Source organism: Sarcophilus harrisii, chromosome 1 (genome assembly GCF_902635505.1).
Source record: "Sarcophilus harrisii chromosome 1, mSarHar1.11, whole genome shotgun sequence".
Classification (NCBI taxonomy): domain Eukaryota; kingdom Metazoa; phylum Chordata; class Mammalia; order Dasyuromorphia; family Dasyuridae; genus Sarcophilus; species Sarcophilus harrisii.
The window spans coordinates 339,754,264-339,774,009 of record NC_045426.1 but is presented as its reverse complement, the minus strand read 5'-3'; the positions used below and the strand labels follow the sequence as shown (position 1 = coordinate 339,774,009).

The following is a 19,746-nucleotide window of genomic DNA, read 5'->3' as shown; positions in this document are numbered from 1 at the left end:
GAAGAATTAGATTTAGTCCTAGTTAGTTCTGTGACCACATTTATCTTTGAGACTCAGTTTCCTGCTATAACTAACATTATTGTGAGGTTATTGTTTTTAACTTGGTCTCTTTATCCCAGTATTGACCCACATTGTTTGGCAGACAGTAGATGATTAATACATGCCAGACATACTGGACTAAAAGTGGATTTTAAATTTTAAAGCAATTTGAGATTATTATCTACATCAACCCTCTAATTGTACAGGGGAAAAAACTGAGGCCGGCCTTCAGAGAGTAGATGATCTGCTCAGAACCACATACTTCCCTTGACCAGTAACTAACAACCAAAACCACCAGAGGCCATTAGGATCAGAAGAAAACAACCAACTGGAGAGGAGACTAGAGCAGGAGCAATAAACAAACAGAATGGACATTAAGGCCAGGGATAGGAGTAAGGCAAATTTGACTCAGAAATTCATCTAACTCTCTGTGTGGCAAAAGTGATGAAGCTCAGTCAGATCAGGGTGATGATGGAGCACAATGAATGAGCCCTTGACGGGGAAGAGAATGGTAGGGAGTATGCACTTACGCTTCGATAGAGTGTGCTGAGGCTGTAATAGGCTCAAGACCCAATTTCTGCCTTTATGGAATCATCAAACCAGAGAGCTCTGTTCATACAGCAATTACTGCTTCACTGGGGGGAGGGAGGGACAGAAAAGAAGCAGAGGAGCAGATAATGAAGCTCTGGAAAAAGAATCAAGAAAGAATAGAACAGAGCAGTATGTACACTTACACATGACCATTCTCCAAGAAGTTTTTTCGCCTTTTCTAATTTGTCTCACAAAGGTGGCAGAAAAATAGGGAAGGACTAAAAATACTGAAATTTAACGGACAGTGTATCAGACTACAAACAACAACGTTGTAAGGAAGCTCAAAGAACCGAAAGCCTCCAGATCCACATTCCAGAATTAAGTAAAAAGATATTCAAACAAATAAAATTCTAAAACCCTGTTAATTACCTCTGACTCACTCAGTGGATAGACCATAGGTTTGATGAAAGAAAGAGTGGCCAAAAGGAAAGACAGAGTCATTATACTCCACAGGGTGGACTACCCAAAATACAATGGAAATAAAGCAGGTAGACCAGGAAGTTGGAGAAAAATAACAGATTCCCCCCCCAACCCCCCCCCCCCCACCTTATAACAGATTCTCTCATCCCCCTTTCTTATATATGTTCCAATTCCCTGATTTCTTTAATTTATCTATTTGTCTTCCATCTTCTCCTAGTTCTTTTCCTCATCTTTAACAGTACTGGTTAGTTTCATTCAAGTAAGTCTGTTCAAGGTCATGAATCTGTTTAAATCTGAAGTCCCCAGAAGACTCTTTCCCCAGTCCCACTCCCCACCAACCCTTGCAAGGAGTGGATACTTGATAAATATTGAGGGATAGTGCCTGTCAGAGAGGCACCCGGATCTATCTGCCTATGCTGATCAGCTTTCCCAGGATGCCACCACTTGCAGGTAAGGGTACCATGCCTATTTCAATAACTTCATGAAAAAGGCTAGAAAATAAGAAAGCCAATCAATGACTTTCTGGAAGAGGAGGGAACATATTAACACAATATGCACAAACTCTTAAACTAAAACTTAAACTTAGGTTCTTCAAACATGAATTTGGGAAAAAGCACTATCTCCGTATCACTTGGTAGTGCCTGTGCTAAATCAAAAGGTTTTGGACATTACGGAATTATATTTATGTTCAAAATGTCTTTCTCCCCACATCCTCAACCAATGCTAGGCTCAATCAGGTTTTACTCTCGTTAGACTTGACAAAATCTTAGGGCCTGAAGAATCTATTACTGATTATCTCCCTACAGACCATACTGCAGGTTTGGGATATGTCCACCTACCATGATGGGATATTTTCAAAAAGTACTTGCCAAAAAGCCTTCCCCTCTCTGACCAAGTCCATAGCTTCTAAGTAGACTTCTATTTACTCAAGTGGCTAGCAACATCTAAGCTTCCTCTGGACCCAAGCTAAAGAGGCACAAACCTACCCCTTGTCTCCTTCATCTCCCCCTACATTACACAAGCATGCTTTTGTCACTTATTTTTTTATGGTGAGTGAAATCCCAGGCGCTCTAAGGAGGCTCCTTTAGTTTTATTTATTTTATTTAAATAACATGGACATATGGTTTATTGCCATAATTAAGTGGAGATGGGAAAAGGCTTTAAGAGAGGTAATGATAACCCTTCCTTATGAGTCACTGCATCCCATCATTCAATATTCCTTGCTTAGAACCACTCCTTCTACTCCACATCACTTGCTATTTTGTTGCACTATTATCAAGGCTGCTAATAAGCATTTCCATTATCTTCTGCAAAATGCATTATAGATTCTTTTTTTCATATTATGCCTACAAAGGAAAGGGCCATACTTCTAGCTCCACTTTACGAATGGGGAGAATAAAATGACTGGCCCAAGCTGGAACAAAAAGAGAAGCAGTCTATGAGAAGGGCCAGAGTTGAGGCATCTTTGTTCTAAGAGCTCACAGGTCACCAAAGTCCAGGTTTTATCTAAAACATGAATCTGATCTACAACATTGTTGACAAACAACCAACCTCTGCTTGAAAATCTCCAGTGATGGAGAACTTTTATTGTTCCTGCAACAATGGACATCAACTAAAAACTTAATCTTGGGGCAATTAGTCTCTGGGATGAGGATGATTCCAATCTCTGGTTCTGTGACTCCCGATTGGCTCACTTCCTTATTTTTCCCCAGTCCATTTGTGTGTCTCTCAACATCTGAATGAGGAGAAAATAACAGTAATACCATAACTGAAGACACAGAAGCAGAAAATGTCATCTGTTGAGTTAGTCAGGGCCAAAAGTGACAGGCAGGTTACAGAGGTGTGGCCAGAAAGCTCAGCAAAATGGACTAAGTCAAGTCAAAACAAGGGGAAAGGTCAGAAGACCTGAAATCACAGGAGATGGAGAGTCTCCCAAATGGCACCAAAAAAAGACTCCTTCTCTGTTTAGTTCAAGGAGAACCACATCTTGGCTCTAGAGCCTTCTTCACAAGGAAGAGAGCAAGAGGGACATGGGCTATACTACTTTCTATGTTGCTGGGGTTAAAGGAGAAATATGTCATGCTGCTAAAAAAAATTTGCAAGAGAAAATGAGGGGGAAATGGGCCACTGTTTGCAGTGTAATTCCTCAAATGTCTGCTCCAATCACTCAGGATTCCATCTAATAATACAGAAACATTTCCAACTACTTATTTTTCCTATATCCCACTCAAACCTAGTTCTACTTCACATGACACATGCCTAGGACACTTTGAACCAAAGGGGGTAAAACCCTCCTGCCCCTAAAAAAAAAGGCCAGTTACACAATCATTTACATTGACATCAGTTGTCGGGATGCAAGGAAAAAAAAGAATATAAACTAAAAGAGAAACTGCTGATGGACTGTTCAGTTCTGCTTTGTTTATAATCTCTCTTGGCTCTACTGATTAAATGATCTACGTTCCTATGATAATTCCATCTCCACAAACGTATAAGAGGTAGAATGATGCTTCCAATTTGTTTCCCAATAGAATGAGTATTTGGTACATGATTATGAGCCTGAATCATTCTACTAATCCAATACACAACAAAAGCACTGCAGAGAGAAGGTGCCATCAAGCCATGTTCTAAAGGAGACTCCTTCATAGCCAATGAGGCCCTGAAAGTTCCTTTCTACTTCTTCCACAAACCTTTCTTTATCTGGCATCAAGAAACATGTGTTTTCTTCCTATTTTATGTCCCGATTACTAGCAGCAGAGAACTTCAGCTTGAAGCTTGGAAAAGTTTTATTGTTGTGGCAGGCAAGGAAAGAGAGAACTGAGGTCCAGAATTTAGTGACAGCGTTGGGACTAAACGAAAGTTCATATCAGTTTTCATCACCAAAGGAAAAGAGATGGATAGGCTAGCTTCTTATGAAGTTCTAACCAAAAGAAGAGTCCCCCAAACAGAGACTTCTTCTTAAGGGGCAAGGTGACTCTCAGTCCCATTTTTCAAAATCATTCAAGTATATTGAAGTAGAATCTAGGTGATATGCCCCATAAAGGCATCTAAGGAGTGCTCAGATCCTTTTTTTTTTTTTTTTCTCAGATGCTTTTAGGAAATCCATTTTTAACCTGTTAACAAGCAGGGAAGTTATACTGGATAGATAAACTAAGTGGGTCTCACGTTTTTATTACTTCAGTGCTTTTGATGTTCACAAATTCAATTTAGTTAGGGGTAGACTTCCCCCTGGGCATTTGCCTCTCTCATTCCCTGATTCATTGGTCAGAGCCCACCACTTGGAGTTCCATCAGCTGACTGACCAGAAATGCCCTAATTCAGATATTTTATAAGGCTATGTGAGCTGTGCTAAATAAAGATAAATGAATCTCTGAAAAGCCCAAATGGGTACTATCATGTCCTCTAGGAGAACAGCAATCTGGCAGGGCCTGCTTGGTGAATTGTCACTGGCCTGAGTGACACCTAGATTTAAGTCAGAGATATGAGAAGTAAATCAGAGATGCAAAGCCTGTGGAGGGAAGGTGGAAAAATGTAATGTCCGGGCTAGCTTTCAGGAGAATCTCTGGACAGGCCTTGGTCTTAGCAGGAGAGTCACCACGAGGATGGTCAGGGATAGAGTCTGGAGTCTGAGCTTGAGCATGCGTGCGCATGCGCGCGCACACACACACACACACACTCAAGTCTGCTTATTTCAAATCCTCTCAGCCTTTATATACGTTGGTACAATTACATCACTACAGCACACTGAGCATGTGCCAACAGTGAACTATTACATCACACTAAGTACTAAGTATATGTCAACTAGAGAACCATTATCTCATCAATCACACTGAGTAAACAACCTGCTGTAAGTATCTTCGCTTCGAGTATACTTTTCCAGAGCTCCACAATATCTTTCGGTCCTCTACAGAAAAAGAGAAAAAGACAGACAGAAAAAAAGAAGGGAGAGAGATGGAGGGAGGGAAGGAGGAAAGGAAGGAGGGAGAGAGAGAGAGACAGAGAGACAGAGAAAGAATTTATCAGTCCAGGCATAAAACTACCCACCTTAATATGACTCCATGAACAAGATCTTTTCAATATTAGGAGGTCACACATTTACTATGACACCTTAGTATTGAAAGCTTCTCAATTTTACAAAGGCCATAATGGCTGTACTATTATTTTATTGCGGCCCTTTAGCACTTATAGCTTCTCCACACCACATGTAACAAACATATGCTTGTTTGTTTACTGTTAAATATATATAATTCACATCTATGTGTGTGTGTGTGTGTGTGTGTGTATATAAATTTTTATATTCAGATACTGAATAAATGCCTCCAGGAATCAAAGATGAATCTTAAATTATGATTTAACAAACCAAACTACAAATAATAAGAAAAAGTTTACTGGTGAAAAGTCAGTTATTTGAATGCTTTTATATATATACACACACCCCTATGTTCTGACCTAAAACTGACCCTCCAACTGAAATGAAAATCCTAGATTACCCCTTCTATGCTCTCTATCTTAATCTGGGTTATTCCCCAAATCCAAGATTAGCTCTAAAGCAAGAGATGAGCTCCTTCCCTTCCAGACCCCCCCTCCCCACTCCTGCACCCTGCAGTCTAGTCCAGTCTCTGAATGAATACTTTAGTACTACAATGAGATGCCTGAAGCAGAAACAATTCCCTACCTCCATTAATTATAATATATTTATATAGCACTTTAAGAATTTTTTTAAAAAAATGTTTTCCTCACAATAACTCTTTGAAGGAAAAGTTCAGGTATTTAAAAATTCAAAAAATATCTATGAGTATAAAAACACAAGTCTCTTACCTTAAAGAGCTTGTCTTGTATGTAGAGTATAAGTACTATTATATCTCTATTTTTACAAGTAAGGTCATTGAGGTTCTCAGAGGTTTAAATGCCCATGATTACGTTGAGTTTGTCTGGAGTAAGATTTGAACCTCAGTCTTTTAATTACAAGAACAACACTAGATGTCATATGCCATCTTGACTTTTGGTTCCACACAGAAAAGGTGACCAGATTCCATTTAATCTTTCCTTTCCTATGTCCAGAGGAAGTCCTGAATCTTACATTTTTTTCAGTGGCAAGAGCAGGTTCTTTTAAGATCATCTTTATCAATATCCAATAATGTCTCAATGAACACATGATCAGATGTTTATCTAAATTAAGAGGATATTTCCTATTCCTTCACTGTGACTCAATTTAGCCTTTAGCCTGGAACAATATGACATATAACATATTGAATGAATCATATCTCAGACAGTTTTGTGATTAAAGGCAAGCCACTACCTTTTCAAGGTTTCCTCATCTAGAAAATGGGGTTAATAAAACTTATACTACTTTGCCTCATGGGATTGTTGTAAAGAAACTGACAAATGTGTTGTCATCGTCATCATCCTGCTTGGAGTGCCTTGCTCAGCCTACGATACTGTTAAGGGGCAGGTCAATTCTCCACAGCTGGGGATCATAGCGTCTGAAGGAGTTGCAGGGCAGCCTTTGCTGACACAGGTGTGCAGACTGGGAATGAGATAAATTAGAGGCAGAGGGAAGAGGAAGGAGATCAGACAATGCAACGGTCTCTCAGTCAGAGAAGTCAGAGAACAGCAACGGCCCCTCAGTTTCCTTGTATCATCCTCTCACACGAGGAGATCCATTCTGCAGATCTGGGTTGGATCTCCAGCAGCCACTGTCAGGTGGCTCCCACGTATTACAACAGGATACAGTGCTGCTAATTGGGGACTCCTTTGAAAGAAGGTCCCAGTTCCTAGTCCTCTGTTTTAGAACCCCAAACAGAGCCAATAGGGAGGCGAAGCCAAGATGGTGGAGTAAAGACAAGAACCTAAAACCAAAGTCAATAAATAGACAAATAATCAACCAACTTTCCTTTTTCTTCCAATATATATATTTGTCAGAAATCAAGTAAAGATGCAATATGCAGCATGGTTTGGTTAGCTAAGGGTGACATTTCCTGGCCTTTATCTGTCATATAAACTGAGCTAATATTCAATTCCTACCTCAATCCCTACCAAAGTTAGTACATTAAAATATTGGGGATAACTGGCTAGATACATCTAAGTTCTTTCAAAAACTGTCAAAGTTTATGAAAGAATATAGGTCAAAGAACCTGGAATCAAAGACCACTGCTCTAATTATTATTATTATTATCATCTTTATTCCTACTTAATTCTCTCACTTAAGCAACAGTAGACAATGATTCACTTAGTTCTCACTGAGAGAAAGTACACAGCTGCAGGCCTGTATAAAGTCCTGGGCATATCAATATATCAAAAATTTGACTTCAGGGGAACGTGGAATCTGTCTTCTAGCCTGAACAATAAAATACACTGACTTTTGAAGAATTATCCCTCTCTTCTGAGAACATCCCATTCTCATGCAATCACCAATTTACTTCACTTTGTATCCATGGACTAAAGTTATACACAGCCAATAGGCCATGAGTATGCAAAGTAGAATGAATAATCCCTTACATAGACTATCACTGTTGCCAAAGATCCCTAACCTGTGCTCCATAAGACATGTGGACTCTAGAATGAAGTGCAGCATTCATTCATTCAGCATTTAACATTTACCCAGGGTCTATTCTGCAAGTAAGATGTTTTGAAGGAGACAGGGATGAAGAAGAATCACCGAATTTCAGCAATGGAGGGCATCTAAGAAGCCATCTAGTCCTCTACATCAGACTCAACAAGTGCTCAGCCAGAAAAATTGGAACAAGAGGTTTGGCAATTGTTAATGCTGTAAAGTTACCCATGCATATATCCTGTAAATAAAAGGCTATTAAATAAATAAATAAATAAATAAATAAATAAATAAATAAAAAGTGCTCAGCCAGCCTTTGAGGGCACTGAGTATAGTCTCCACTTGACAAAGGCAGACACCGAAGTCCAAAAAAGTTAAGGAATTCACCAGAATCATTGCTAAACAGCAGACCCAGGTTTTAAACTCAGGTCCTCTGAGCAGACTATAAGACAAGTGAGTAAAGATTGTAGCAGGCACACAAGAAACTAGTTTAAAGACAAGAGAGATTACTTCCAATTAGGAGAGCATCAGAAAAAGTCTCATGGAGGACTTAGTATCTGATAAGGACCTTGCAAAATAAGACAATTACAATACAGGAGAGAAAACTTCAAGCCTAGGAAATGGTACAGGTAAGGGCAAAGAGATTAAAAAGCAGATAACATAATAAAATCGTGTATAGTTTTGCTTGGTTATTTACATCATACAGTAAGTTTCACAGTAAGTGAAAAGGAATAGTAGATTAAGGAAGTTAGATTAGGTTCAGAATGTCAAGGACCTTGAAAAGCAGGCTAAAAAGCTGATACTTTATTTGTTAGAGAATCATTTGAAAGATCAGCAGGAATGTTATCTTGGGGGCTGGGTGCACAGACAGGAAAACAGCAGGAAAAGCCAAATCAATCCCTGAACACTGCAGCAGTCTCAAATTGACTGTACCTTAGACTACTTCCTTCCTGCTCAATGTGCCCCAGGGACCAGCAGGATGCAAGGCCAAGCTAACAAGAATCAACAGGGCTGAACATTTTTCTTTCTATTAACTTTAAAAAAAAAAAAAAAGAAAAGAAAAGAAAAGAAAAGAAAAGAAACGCACAACCACTTATTTCTAAATACAGAGCACAGGTTTGGCTGAAATTTCATTCTGCATTGTTTCACCTGGGAACAGCAAGTTCTTTGATAGATAGGCTAAAAAGATGACATGCACTGCAGACGCTTCTAAAAAGTCACTCTGTATCCTTTGCTCCAAAGAGAAGTCAGATATCAGCAATGAAGCTCAGTCGGCTAAACAGAAGATAAGAAACTCAAGGGCTATTTGTTCTGCTTCTTCCCTTCACTTGTCTAAGATCTTCAATGTCTGCAGTGGGACCACAGTAGTTCTGATGCAGTGGGGTTCAATGCTGATGAGATAATAGCCGAAAATAATGTACCCTTCAACAAAAAGCCTTATATTTCTCTGGAGTTCTAAAACAGCATACAATCCAGTAGTATCTTCTTTCCTCCTAATTCAGGAGGGAACTTCTAGAAAACCTCTTGGTTTAGCTTTACCCAGAACTCTAATTTCAAAGAAGTAAAAATGAGCCCTCTTCAGAAATTCTAAGAAGGCCCAATCAACATCACTCTTCTTTTTAGCACAATCTAGCGTAGGTGGTCTCCAAGTATAAGCATTGCTCTAAAGCCCTGATGGATTTCTTCCTCTCCTCTGCCTCTCTTTAATAGTTATTCAAGCTCAGCTCAAATACTAACGTCTACCTGAAGTCTTTTGGGATCCCCTCAGATGCTAGCAGCCCCATTTCCCAATTATGTATATATATATTTTATATTTGTTTGTATAAACTATAAGATCCTTGAGGACAAGATTCATTTTATTCATCTTTGTTTCCCTAGCACCTAGAACAGTGCCTGTCACATAGCAGACTTAATAAATGTTTATTGATTGATTCCAGCTGTGGAGATATTCACCCAGGCAATTCTTACTTGATCCCAGGACTGGTTTGTGGGGCACAGCCCTCAGTTACAGGACATTCCCACTGGGATGAGGGCAAATAGTTTGTGCTTCTTCCCAAGGTTTAAATAAAACCTAAGAATCTAGAAGAGCATAAAACCAGTTATCCTTACAAAGAAATAAAAAGATGAGAATGAATGGCATAAGTTATCAATTGAAAGACAAAGTGAGATGTAGAGCCATCAATGGTTAAAATCTTTAAATAAAATATTTCTTCATGGAAACAAGGCAGAGATAGATTTGATCACGTCTAAACAGTTAACCCTTGAAGAGATCTAGCATGCAATGATGTCGGCAGCTGAGAGAAAAGGCAAAACAACTATATCAACAAGACACGTTCAGCCAGAATGCTCAGACAGTGACAGTAAGCAGTCTCAACATAAGGCCACAGCAGTGCCCAAACACTGGAAAGCAAGCTGCTATTTCTAAAAAGCATTCCCACTATTCAAAGATCTAAGTAGAACCAGTCTTCTCTCTCGAACTAAGCAGCTCTAAAAAAGCAGGCATTTATTCTATGCCCCACAGATGGTGAGTACAAACATGGCAGCCTCATCAGCAAGGGCCAGCATATTCAGATGTCTTCAACATATCTCTCAACTAGCTAGGGATGATATGGAGGATTAAACAATCTCCAGGAACCAGCTTCCTCAAATGATATGATTGGGGAAAGAGGGATGCAGGGAAGATTTAAAATAGCCAGTAAGCTAATGGAAGGTAAGACTTGAAAGGCATCTCTGGTGGGAAAATCCTAAGAAAATAGCCAGGGGAAAAAATAGCATGACTGTTTCTTAGGGAGTTCCCAGACTTCCTTTGGGCAAGATGGAGATAACAATGGAGAACTATGCATCAGTTATCTTGTTGCCTGAAAATAAGTCAATACATATAGACCTCAAGAAATAGAAACACTATTTATCTATAGCTACTTTGATGACAAGGAAGAAAAAGAGGCACAAAGGAAAATACAAAAACTTCCTTTGTGAGCAGTTTGTTCTAAGGGATTTCTCTTGTTCTATCTTTTTTTGTGGTCTTCTTTTTTGGAACAGATCCTCCTCCCCCCAAGATTGAAGCTGGTTCCATTCCTGCTGTCCCAATGTCTTGGGGACCAGGGCCAGTTGAGAGGTATGCCATAAACCTCCTTCCCCTACTTTCTTACCTTCGTGCCCTGGGATGTAAGTGCTGATGCTGCCGTGTTATTAGGGCACTTTCCCACACAGGACCACTGTGGCTACTTCTATACCAGCCTGTAGCCGGGTGCCCCGGATAGGATGGGCTAGTGAAGCCATGGTCTGATTCCGTCTCTGCAGCCAGCGAGGAAGCTGAGCTCCCCATGTTACCCCCAACCTGGGCCCAGCCAAGAATTATCCCAGATTAGGTCCAGGCGTGTGTAGTCGGGTGGAAAGGGTGAGGATTGGAGGCATGGGCAGGCAGAAAGTTCCCAACACTGGAGAAAGGGAGGTCGATTCTGATTAAAGTTAAAAAAAAAAAAAAAAAAAGAAGAAAAGAAAAGAAAAGAAAAAAAGAAAAGAAAAAAAAAGAAGAAAAAAGAGAAAAGAAACAAAGTATGATTTAAACGAATAAAGTTTTCAGAAGCTTCATGAAGAATTCTCTGAAGGGACCTTGCTTGCATACTAAGGCTCTAAAGGTGACTAGATAAGTCAAAGTTTTAAGATTTGAAGTAGTGAAGATAAAAGCACGTGACTAGAAGGGTGGACATAGGAGTCCTGAACAGCCAATGAGTTATATCCCAGGGCAATGGGCCCTCATGCTACTAGTTCTTATGACTAACACTAGCAATAGTATAGGCAGTAGGACCAGTGTAAGGAGATTATTATTTCAATATTTACTTGGTACATCATGTGTATGAATATGTATACACATGTTTATACATGAATGCATATGAATATCTGGGTATACATATATGTGTACGTAGATACATTTTTTCCCCTCCTTACTAAATTAATTCTTATCTCTTATAACAGTTCAAAACCAGAACCATTTCAAACCCAATAGCAGCTGGTTCTACAGCAAGAGTGGGATATTAAATGTTGAAAGTAGGCAAGTAGCAGGATCCAAAGAAAATTCAACTGCAAGATCAACCCAAGACAAACTGAGTAATTCATGGAATATGTAAATTCTTCCAATCAAACTCAACCTGTCATTTGACACAATGCTTCCAACTCACTGAAGATACATCCTTCATCTCCAGGGACAGTCAAAATGACAAAAACATTAATTTCTCCATCCTCTCACTCTACTCTCTCCCATAAAAAAATATGACCCAATCCTCTGTTTTATAGTGAGATAGTACAATTCCAGGCTTTGGAATGTGAAGACTGGGGTTTTAATCCTGGCTTAGATACTTACCAGCTACGTGACAGACAAGAGACAAGCAAGTGTTAACTTAAGCTCACTAAGCTTAAATTTCTGCATCTGTAAAATAGGAGAAAGAATACTTATAGTACCTACCTCACAAGGAAGTTTGTGTGTGTGTGTGTGTGTGTGTGTGTGTGTGTGTGTGTGTGAGAGAGAGAGAGAGAGAGAGAGAGAGAGAGAGAAAGAGAGAGGGGAGAGGGGGGAGACAGACAGACCTATATCAGATCTATGATTTCATCTTTGTAGAGTGAGTGAGTAAACTCATGTACCAATGGAGACTATCAATGAATTTGCAACTCAGTCTTAAGAGTGTTGCCTGGAGCATTGAGAGGTGGTGACCTGTCCAGGTCACACAGCCAGCATGGATCAGAGGCAGGGTTTGAATCTAGGCTTTCCTGACTGATGCTAGCTTTCTTTATACTATGCTGCCTTTCCAAAGAGTAATTTCGAGAACCAAATCAGATAATACAGTATATGTAATAAAGACAGTGTGGTACAGCGGCAAGTATATTAGTTTTAGAAGATTTTAATTCAGATTTTTTAAAGTCACTTTCCCTTTCTAGGACTCACTTTTCTCATCTATAAAATCAGAAAATTGAACTCAAATGTTCTTGTCTATTTCTAGAACATGAATGTTCTAGGTAAAGTATTTTGCAAACCTTAAAAGAATGACAATAGTGTCCTTTCTTACTATGTTTCAAATAATACTGCCATACATCAGACTTCCTAAATAGGTGAATACAAAGAGTCTGAATAAATGAAGCAACATTTTTTTTCTGACTGGGAAAAAAGGAATCATATTTAGATTTATGACAGAATAAAGGATCAAGCGAATATAAATTTGAGCTAAAAAGGAGAAAGAAGAGGGGGGAACTAGCACAGCTGAACTTATCAAACTGCCCATCATGATTCAGGAAGATCTTTATATAGAAGCTATTTAATGCAATCAAAGATCCAAAGAACCTGGAAACTGTAGTGCTTTGAGTTCTAAGGGAACAAGTAAAACTGTGAAGGGTGTCAAGAGTCCTTTTTTTTTTCTTTTTGTCCATGGCATGAGAGGCAGTCATTGCTGACATTATTATTAATGTGACAATTCCCATTTATAGAGTGCTTACAATTTACAAAGCACTTTCCTGACAATGACTTGCTATCACCACTTTAGAGCTAAAGAAACTGAGGTCTAAAGAAGCAGGTGACCCACCTATGGTGATAAAGTTAATAAAATATCAGACCCAGGACTTGTGCCTTTTTCTTCCCAACTTACTTCCCAATAAACTGCTAATGGTCAAGGTATGCAGGTAAGGTTGGTTCATGGACAATACTGACTTCAACTCCTCAACTGAATGTAAATCAACACATGCTATGTTCACTTCTTTTGTTTTTTTTTAATCTCTCCCATAGTTTTTCCCTGTTCTGATTTTTTTTCTCCCAACATGATTCATAAAGCAATGTATGTTAAAAATTTTTTTTATTTTAAAAGGACCATATCCTTCTCTTCTAGAAGAGCACCACATCAGCTGCCATTTCCAACAGTAGAAAGAAGTTGACTTTCTGGCAGCACAGCTGTTCCAAGTGAGAAAAACCAGCAGTTCTCATAACTACATTAATTTTTGGAAAGTAATATCCTATCTGGGTACTTTGATGTTCCCCTCTTGAAAATGAAAATAATTGAGAGGGGAGGGAAAGAAAGCTTGGACATGGGGCAGCTAGATGGCACAATGGATAGAACACTGGCACTGAAGTCAGGAGGACCTGAGTTTGAATCTGACCTCAGATACTTAACACTTCCCAGCTGTGTGACCCTGGGCAAGTCACTTAATCCCAACTGCCTCAGCAAAAAAAAAAAAAAAAAAGCATGGACACATTGGATTTGAAAGCTGATGACCTGAGTTTGAATGCAAACTCTTCTACTTGTGACTACCTTGTGACTTTTGTTTAGCCTCCCTGTGCCTCAGTTTTCTGCCTGAAAAATAAAAAGTTTGGGGTTGCTAATTAGTGTAGTGATAGAGCACCAGCCCTGAAGTCAGGAGGACCTTCGTTCATAGCTGGCCTCAGTCACTTAATACATCCTAGCTGTGTGGCTGCTGAACAAATCACTTAACCCCAATTGCCTCAGCAAAAAGGAAAAAAAAAAAAGAAAAGAAAAGAAAAAGTTTGAGGTAGATGATTTCAAAAATCCCTCCTGGTTTTGTTGATCAAAATGAGGGAGAAAAAAAAAGCAAGCAAAAAAATAAAATGAGCCCTGATCTTGTTGCCACTCTAACAGTCTTAGCTATATCTTTGGATGTATTTTATATTCTAAACTGAACTAGCAGTCATCCGTTTTCCTGCCCTCTGCCCATCTCTGTGACTTTGTTAATATCATCCCCAGACCGAAAAAATGGACCTCCTCCATTTCACATCTCCCCTTCCCAATCTCTCTGAAATCCTTTCCTTTCTCCAAGGACCAACCCAGGTAACCTCCTTTCTTCACCCCTGTAGTTAGGAGTGATCTCTCCTAATATTTTGCCTGAACTTTTCCTTACCACATTCTAATTTGTATTGCAGCCATACACAGATATATCTTATTTCTCTTGTAATAGACTGTCAACTCCTTGAGAATGGCTGCCTTGTTTTATTTTTGAGCATATACGCTTTATCAGAATTTAACAAATGTCAAATTGGACTGAAAATTAGGAATATAAAATTATTGCTATACTTTGAGCTCCAGGCACTCTATTTAGTAGTAGTATATTACAAGGATCACACACTGCAAAACTGAAGAACAAGAGAAGGGCTCCCCTGGGATAAAAATCTCCTGAATAAATGTGAAAGTCAAGTTGATTCATTTAGGACACTGCTGGCAAACACATTGCTGTGATCTCCTCTTGGACTCTCCTCTCCCTTTGCTTCCTTTCCTATACCGGCTACTCACCTATTCCTTGACTTTCTATATCATCAGGCTTTACAAAGTCAGCCCAAGAGGAAGAAAACAAAAAAAAGTCAATCACTCCAGCCAAAAAAGAGACTTTGGCCAGGAGGCCTGCTTTAAGACTGCTTAGGAACAATATTCTGCTTGTGGTAGTGCTGGGTGTGGAAAGAAAGCTATAAATAGATACAGGATAACCCAAGCTAAGCCGGAGTTACTATTGGGAGAGATTTAGTTTCACACTAGCAATTGTTCTGTAAAACAAAGACAGCTCACTGGTCAGTATAACTTATCTCTGATCAGTCTAAATCTTGCAACAAGACTGTTCTATCAAACTGACAAATTGTTCCTAATCTCAAGATAGCTTTATTTTTCTTGGTAACCGTCCTTTTCCCAGCAGCGAACATTGGACATGATAGATGCTTAATAAATATTTACTGAATGAATGAGATCGATCTACTTCGAGAAGGAAACGATTCAAATTTACAAATAAATGAGCTAAATTGTCCCACAAACTGGTGATCACACAGAATTTATAGTTATTCCCTAAGCCCAAGGCTACTGGAGAATAAAGAGTTAAATTACTCTGAGTTGGAGAGAACATCTCATCACCTGATTTCTGCCTCTCACAAAGCAAAACCAAGGCAGAATTTGTGCTGAAGCACCTCACATTCACCAGTTTATACAATTCCCAGATCAGGAAGCTTCTCTTCCCCCACCCATCTCCCTCCCTATATGAACCTGAGGGTTGCTCTCAACAGAGACAAACAGCACTGCTATGTTTTAATAAGAGAGGATGCAGAAATCTCTGAGCAGAAATGCTTTCTCAGAGTAGCAATCTCAGAGCAGCAATGGAGTGGGAAAGAGTGAGAGGCAAGGTTCGGGGTTTGGGGTGGGCATGTTCCCAGTTTCCATTCCACCTCCTCCAACAAATCACCACATAAATGGTGAACAGTAAAATGCCCCAGCTTGGCAGGATCCCTGGCTGGAGGTAGCAGGAAGAAGGCTCTAGGAGAGCTTGAAAGAAGAAGAGATGAATGGGAGGGAAAAAACCCTAACAAACCAACATGGAGAGCTCCTTTCTTTTATTATTTCTGAACATAATAATGACTGGTTTTCACGAGTTCTCATTAATTGCTTCTGAAATGTTATTTTCCAAATAAGAAATTAATTTTATTCCCTCCCCCACTTTCAAGCACCTAGTGATTTGCCACTTCTTTTTCCTTTCTCTTTCTCCTTAGAGAAAAAAAAAAAAAAAACAAAAAAAAATGAACCTTAGACCAGTTTTTTTTTTTTTTTTTTTTTTTTTTCCCCCAGTGGGAGGAAGGGAGTGGGAAGTAAAAAGGGTGTCTTAGGGAGTGGAATGTTCTCTCCCCTCTGGCAAACTTCAATAGATACTTCTAGTCTTTTCACTAGGTTCTTATGTCCCTTCCACCTCCACAGCCCACGTTTCCAGGAAACCAGAGCAACACAAAGCTTTTCCCCCTGAACCTGGTGGAGGAAAAAGAGCAGCAACCTTTTCTCTCTCATGGGCTTTAGGACTATGCATAAGTCATTTAATCTCTCTGAGATTCAGTTGCTTCATATATAAAGTAGAAATGCTACTACTTGAACTATCTACCTCACAAGGCTACTGTGAGAAAAGTGCTTTGTAATACTTTTTAGACATCTGGGCTATTATTATTATTGTGAATAACACTGATATTTAATCTTCCTAAATCCACTTCCCAGAGGAGAAATGGTTTAAGTGGCCCCATACCAGCTAAGCTTTCTTTTTTTTTTTTTTTTTTCCCTAAAGTATTTTTTATTTTTTTTTTATTTTATTTTTTTTTTATTTTTTTATTTTTTAATTTAATAGCCTTTAATTTACAGGATATATACATGGGTAACTTTACAGCATTAACAATTGCCAAACCTCTTGTTCCAATTTTTCACACACAATAAGTATACATGACCAAAACATTATTTTCCAGCTAAGCTTTCTCTGAGGCTACAGGCTTTTAAACCAAACACCTTATACCAGAACTCAGAGGAGAGATATGGGAAAGAAGATTTCTAGCTAAGAAATCAGAGGAGGGAGATGTTCTAGTCAGGAAACACTGGAGGGGGAAAAAATCCAATTAGAGATGCTTCTAAAGACCTTTCCTTGAAAAGTTAAAAAAAAAATATATACACCAACACAACTGTCATCTCAAAAATCTGGTTTGTGGTGACAGCAGAAATCAAGCAGTAGAGCTCCCTACTATGGACACTTCATTATTTCACTTGGAAAAGAGACCTATTACCAGATAGATATTCACTATCTCTAAGACATAAGGAGAGTCTATGTCAACAAACAAGATATAACAAAATTAAGGCAGCTCCACTGTGAGGCCCCATAGTCCTTTCATGGAAGGGTTTTCATGTTATAAGAAGATTCTGCCCCTAAAGAGAGGTCTTGATCTTTCTCATCAACCCTTTTCATAATTCAACCTGTCACCTCCAAAAGAGGAACTTACTTTGCATAATGCTACAGCTAGAACTGTAAGAAACTGCTCTACCAGTTCCCTACTCAGCAAACAGATTAGAGGTAAAGGTTGCCAGGCTAAGCAAACAAGGGCTCTAAGGAAGAAAAAAACATCTAAAGAATACTGACAAATGCAAATGAGATGACTTTATGGTCAAGAGTCTTCCATCAAAAAGAAATTAAGACTTAAGATGTCTGGAAACAGTGGAAGACTGGAGACCTCATGAGCCACACACTGCCTATTTAGAACTGAATCGTACTCATTTCCTATTTTCTTTCTAGTTTCTTAAGAGGAGATTGCTGAGGAAATCCATTGTCTGAAGGAAAATGAGGCACTCTTCACTCCAAACACTCACTCTCCTAGATGCCTTTAACAACAAAACTCTAACCTTAGGGCTTGAGAAATCGCTCCATGAACATCCTCTTTAAAAATGTCCACAAAATCTAACATATTCCCCATCAATATAATATCCATAGTAGCAAATACCTTGTTTGCAAATCTTGGGGATACAACAAACAGAAACAGAATGACACTACCTGTCACTAGAGAACGGAGAAAGAAAAAAGTTTTTGCATTTGTGGTTTTTTTTTTTTTTTTTTGGTGGTTGTTGTGTTGTGTTGTGGTGGTGGTGGTTTTTTTTTTTTTTTTTTTTTAGTCACTGGATTAGATGTTCAAAAACCAGGATCAAAGGGAAAAATTACCATTCCAATACACTTCAGGACAAAAAGCAATGAAATTGAGGATCAAAGTATGTACAAAATGATTTCCCTACCTGATAAAAAAATAGCAGATTGATGTTAAATTGTAATGGACTGAAGCTTGAGTCGTTGCACTGAGGTCCCAAGCACATGAGGCTAAATAGCAATTGGACAATTCTCTATTAATATATGCTCGGAGAAAGAATGGCCCAGCTCACTCTGTGGAAGTTGATGTATTGCATATGAGATGACGTAGAGAGGATTTGGTGGGTGGAGTGTGAGAGCCAGAGGCACTGTGGGCTGGATTCGTGTCCGACTGCTCTCACTTCTTATGGCCATTCCCCTTCACCTCCACAAAGAATAAAGATCAAGGATTTTCCCTTATTCTGATTCCGGCTGATTTTAATATACTCTGGGTGCTAAACGCGGTCATCACATTAAATCACTAACCTTTTAATTATGAACTACTGATTTCTTGTAGGAAGACAATAATTTCTTTCTTAATGTTATGACCAACTTCATATGCCTGGTTGACAGTCTGATATCCTCAACAGAAGCTCAAAGCAGAAAGAGTATTAAAACTGAGCACTTCTCTGCAATCAACATTCAAATCAATTCATGAACAAAGAAGGATGTCCAGTGAGCATAAAGGCCAAAAAGCCAACAAAGAGCTTGAAAGTGAAATCTTGGCTTGCTCTTACATTTTTCCACCAATTCTATACTCTTTACGACCCAATGTAAGGATGATTCCAACAGTCATACAAAACGTCAGGTTTGGAATGAAACTAATAGATCATTCCCCAAGAAAACTAAAGAGAAAATGATGTATTTTGCAAATTCACACAAATCAATGTTCCCAGAAATATAAAAGAATATAAGAATAACAATATTGAAGCTTCTTTGTGGTGAATACAAAGTCATCAAGGTTTGGGCAGATGAGTTAACTTGTGCCAACCACATCTGACCTAAAAGATTAGCACTTTCATAATCTAACAGCCACTTGGGTCATTAGGAGGGAATATTAATACATGAGGGTGTGGGTATTAGTAATGTTGACTTACAGCATATGAATATTGTATAAAGTGCTAACAAAAACAAGTGTGGGTTGGTGTTATATGCCTCATTAGAAAGATATATCACAGAAAAGGAGAAAAAAAAAAGCCAATATGCCAACCAACAATGTCTAATTACCATAAACTTTCACCTAAGTTTCTAATGTCCAAATACTTATCAATTTAATTTCAACATCGTAGAGACAGCTGAATAGTATGTCCTTATGTTATTCTCCAGTTACTGAAACTCGTATCAATTGCATGGCATCTTCACAAAACCCTATCACACAGTACCCATATGAAAACCTATTACTACTCACTTGCATTTAGAATGGAGATCTATACTCGAGTAAAATATGCAAACATGTTATAAGTCAGTTATAGTAACTGGCAGAGTGATCAACCAGAGTAAAGAAGATGGATTCAAGTACCACCTCTGACATATAATGGCTGTGTGATTCTGGGCAAACCACTTAGCTTCTCTATGCCCATTGCAACATACTTACTAATCAGCATCAGGTAAAGGGAGTCTCTTTTTATAGGAATTCCCTGTATTAATAAAATCCAGGTCTGGGCCAATACCACCCCCCTCCCTCACACCCTCATATTCCCCCA

General features: G+C 38.9%; 1 protein-coding gene across 4 annotated transcripts in view; it reads right to left on the bottom strand.

Annotated features, from left to right (window-relative positions):
- CAPN15 (calpain 15) overlaps positions 1 to 19,746 on the bottom strand; it is a 114,640-nt gene that overhangs the window by 46,773 nt on the left and 48,121 nt on the right. For 2 of the 4 annotated variants that reach the window (XM_031945706.1, XM_031945709.1), the window contains exon 2: positions 10,747 to 11,055. The exons of the other annotated variants lie outside the window; for them this stretch is intronic. In XM_031945706.1, coding sequence (XP_031801566.1) covers positions 10,747 to 10,922 — 176 coding nt within the window. In that variant the 5' untranslated portion in view covers positions 10,923 to 11,055. The remainder of the gene's footprint in view (positions 1 to 10,746; positions 11,056 to 19,746) is intronic. 4 annotated transcript variants of the gene reach the window in all.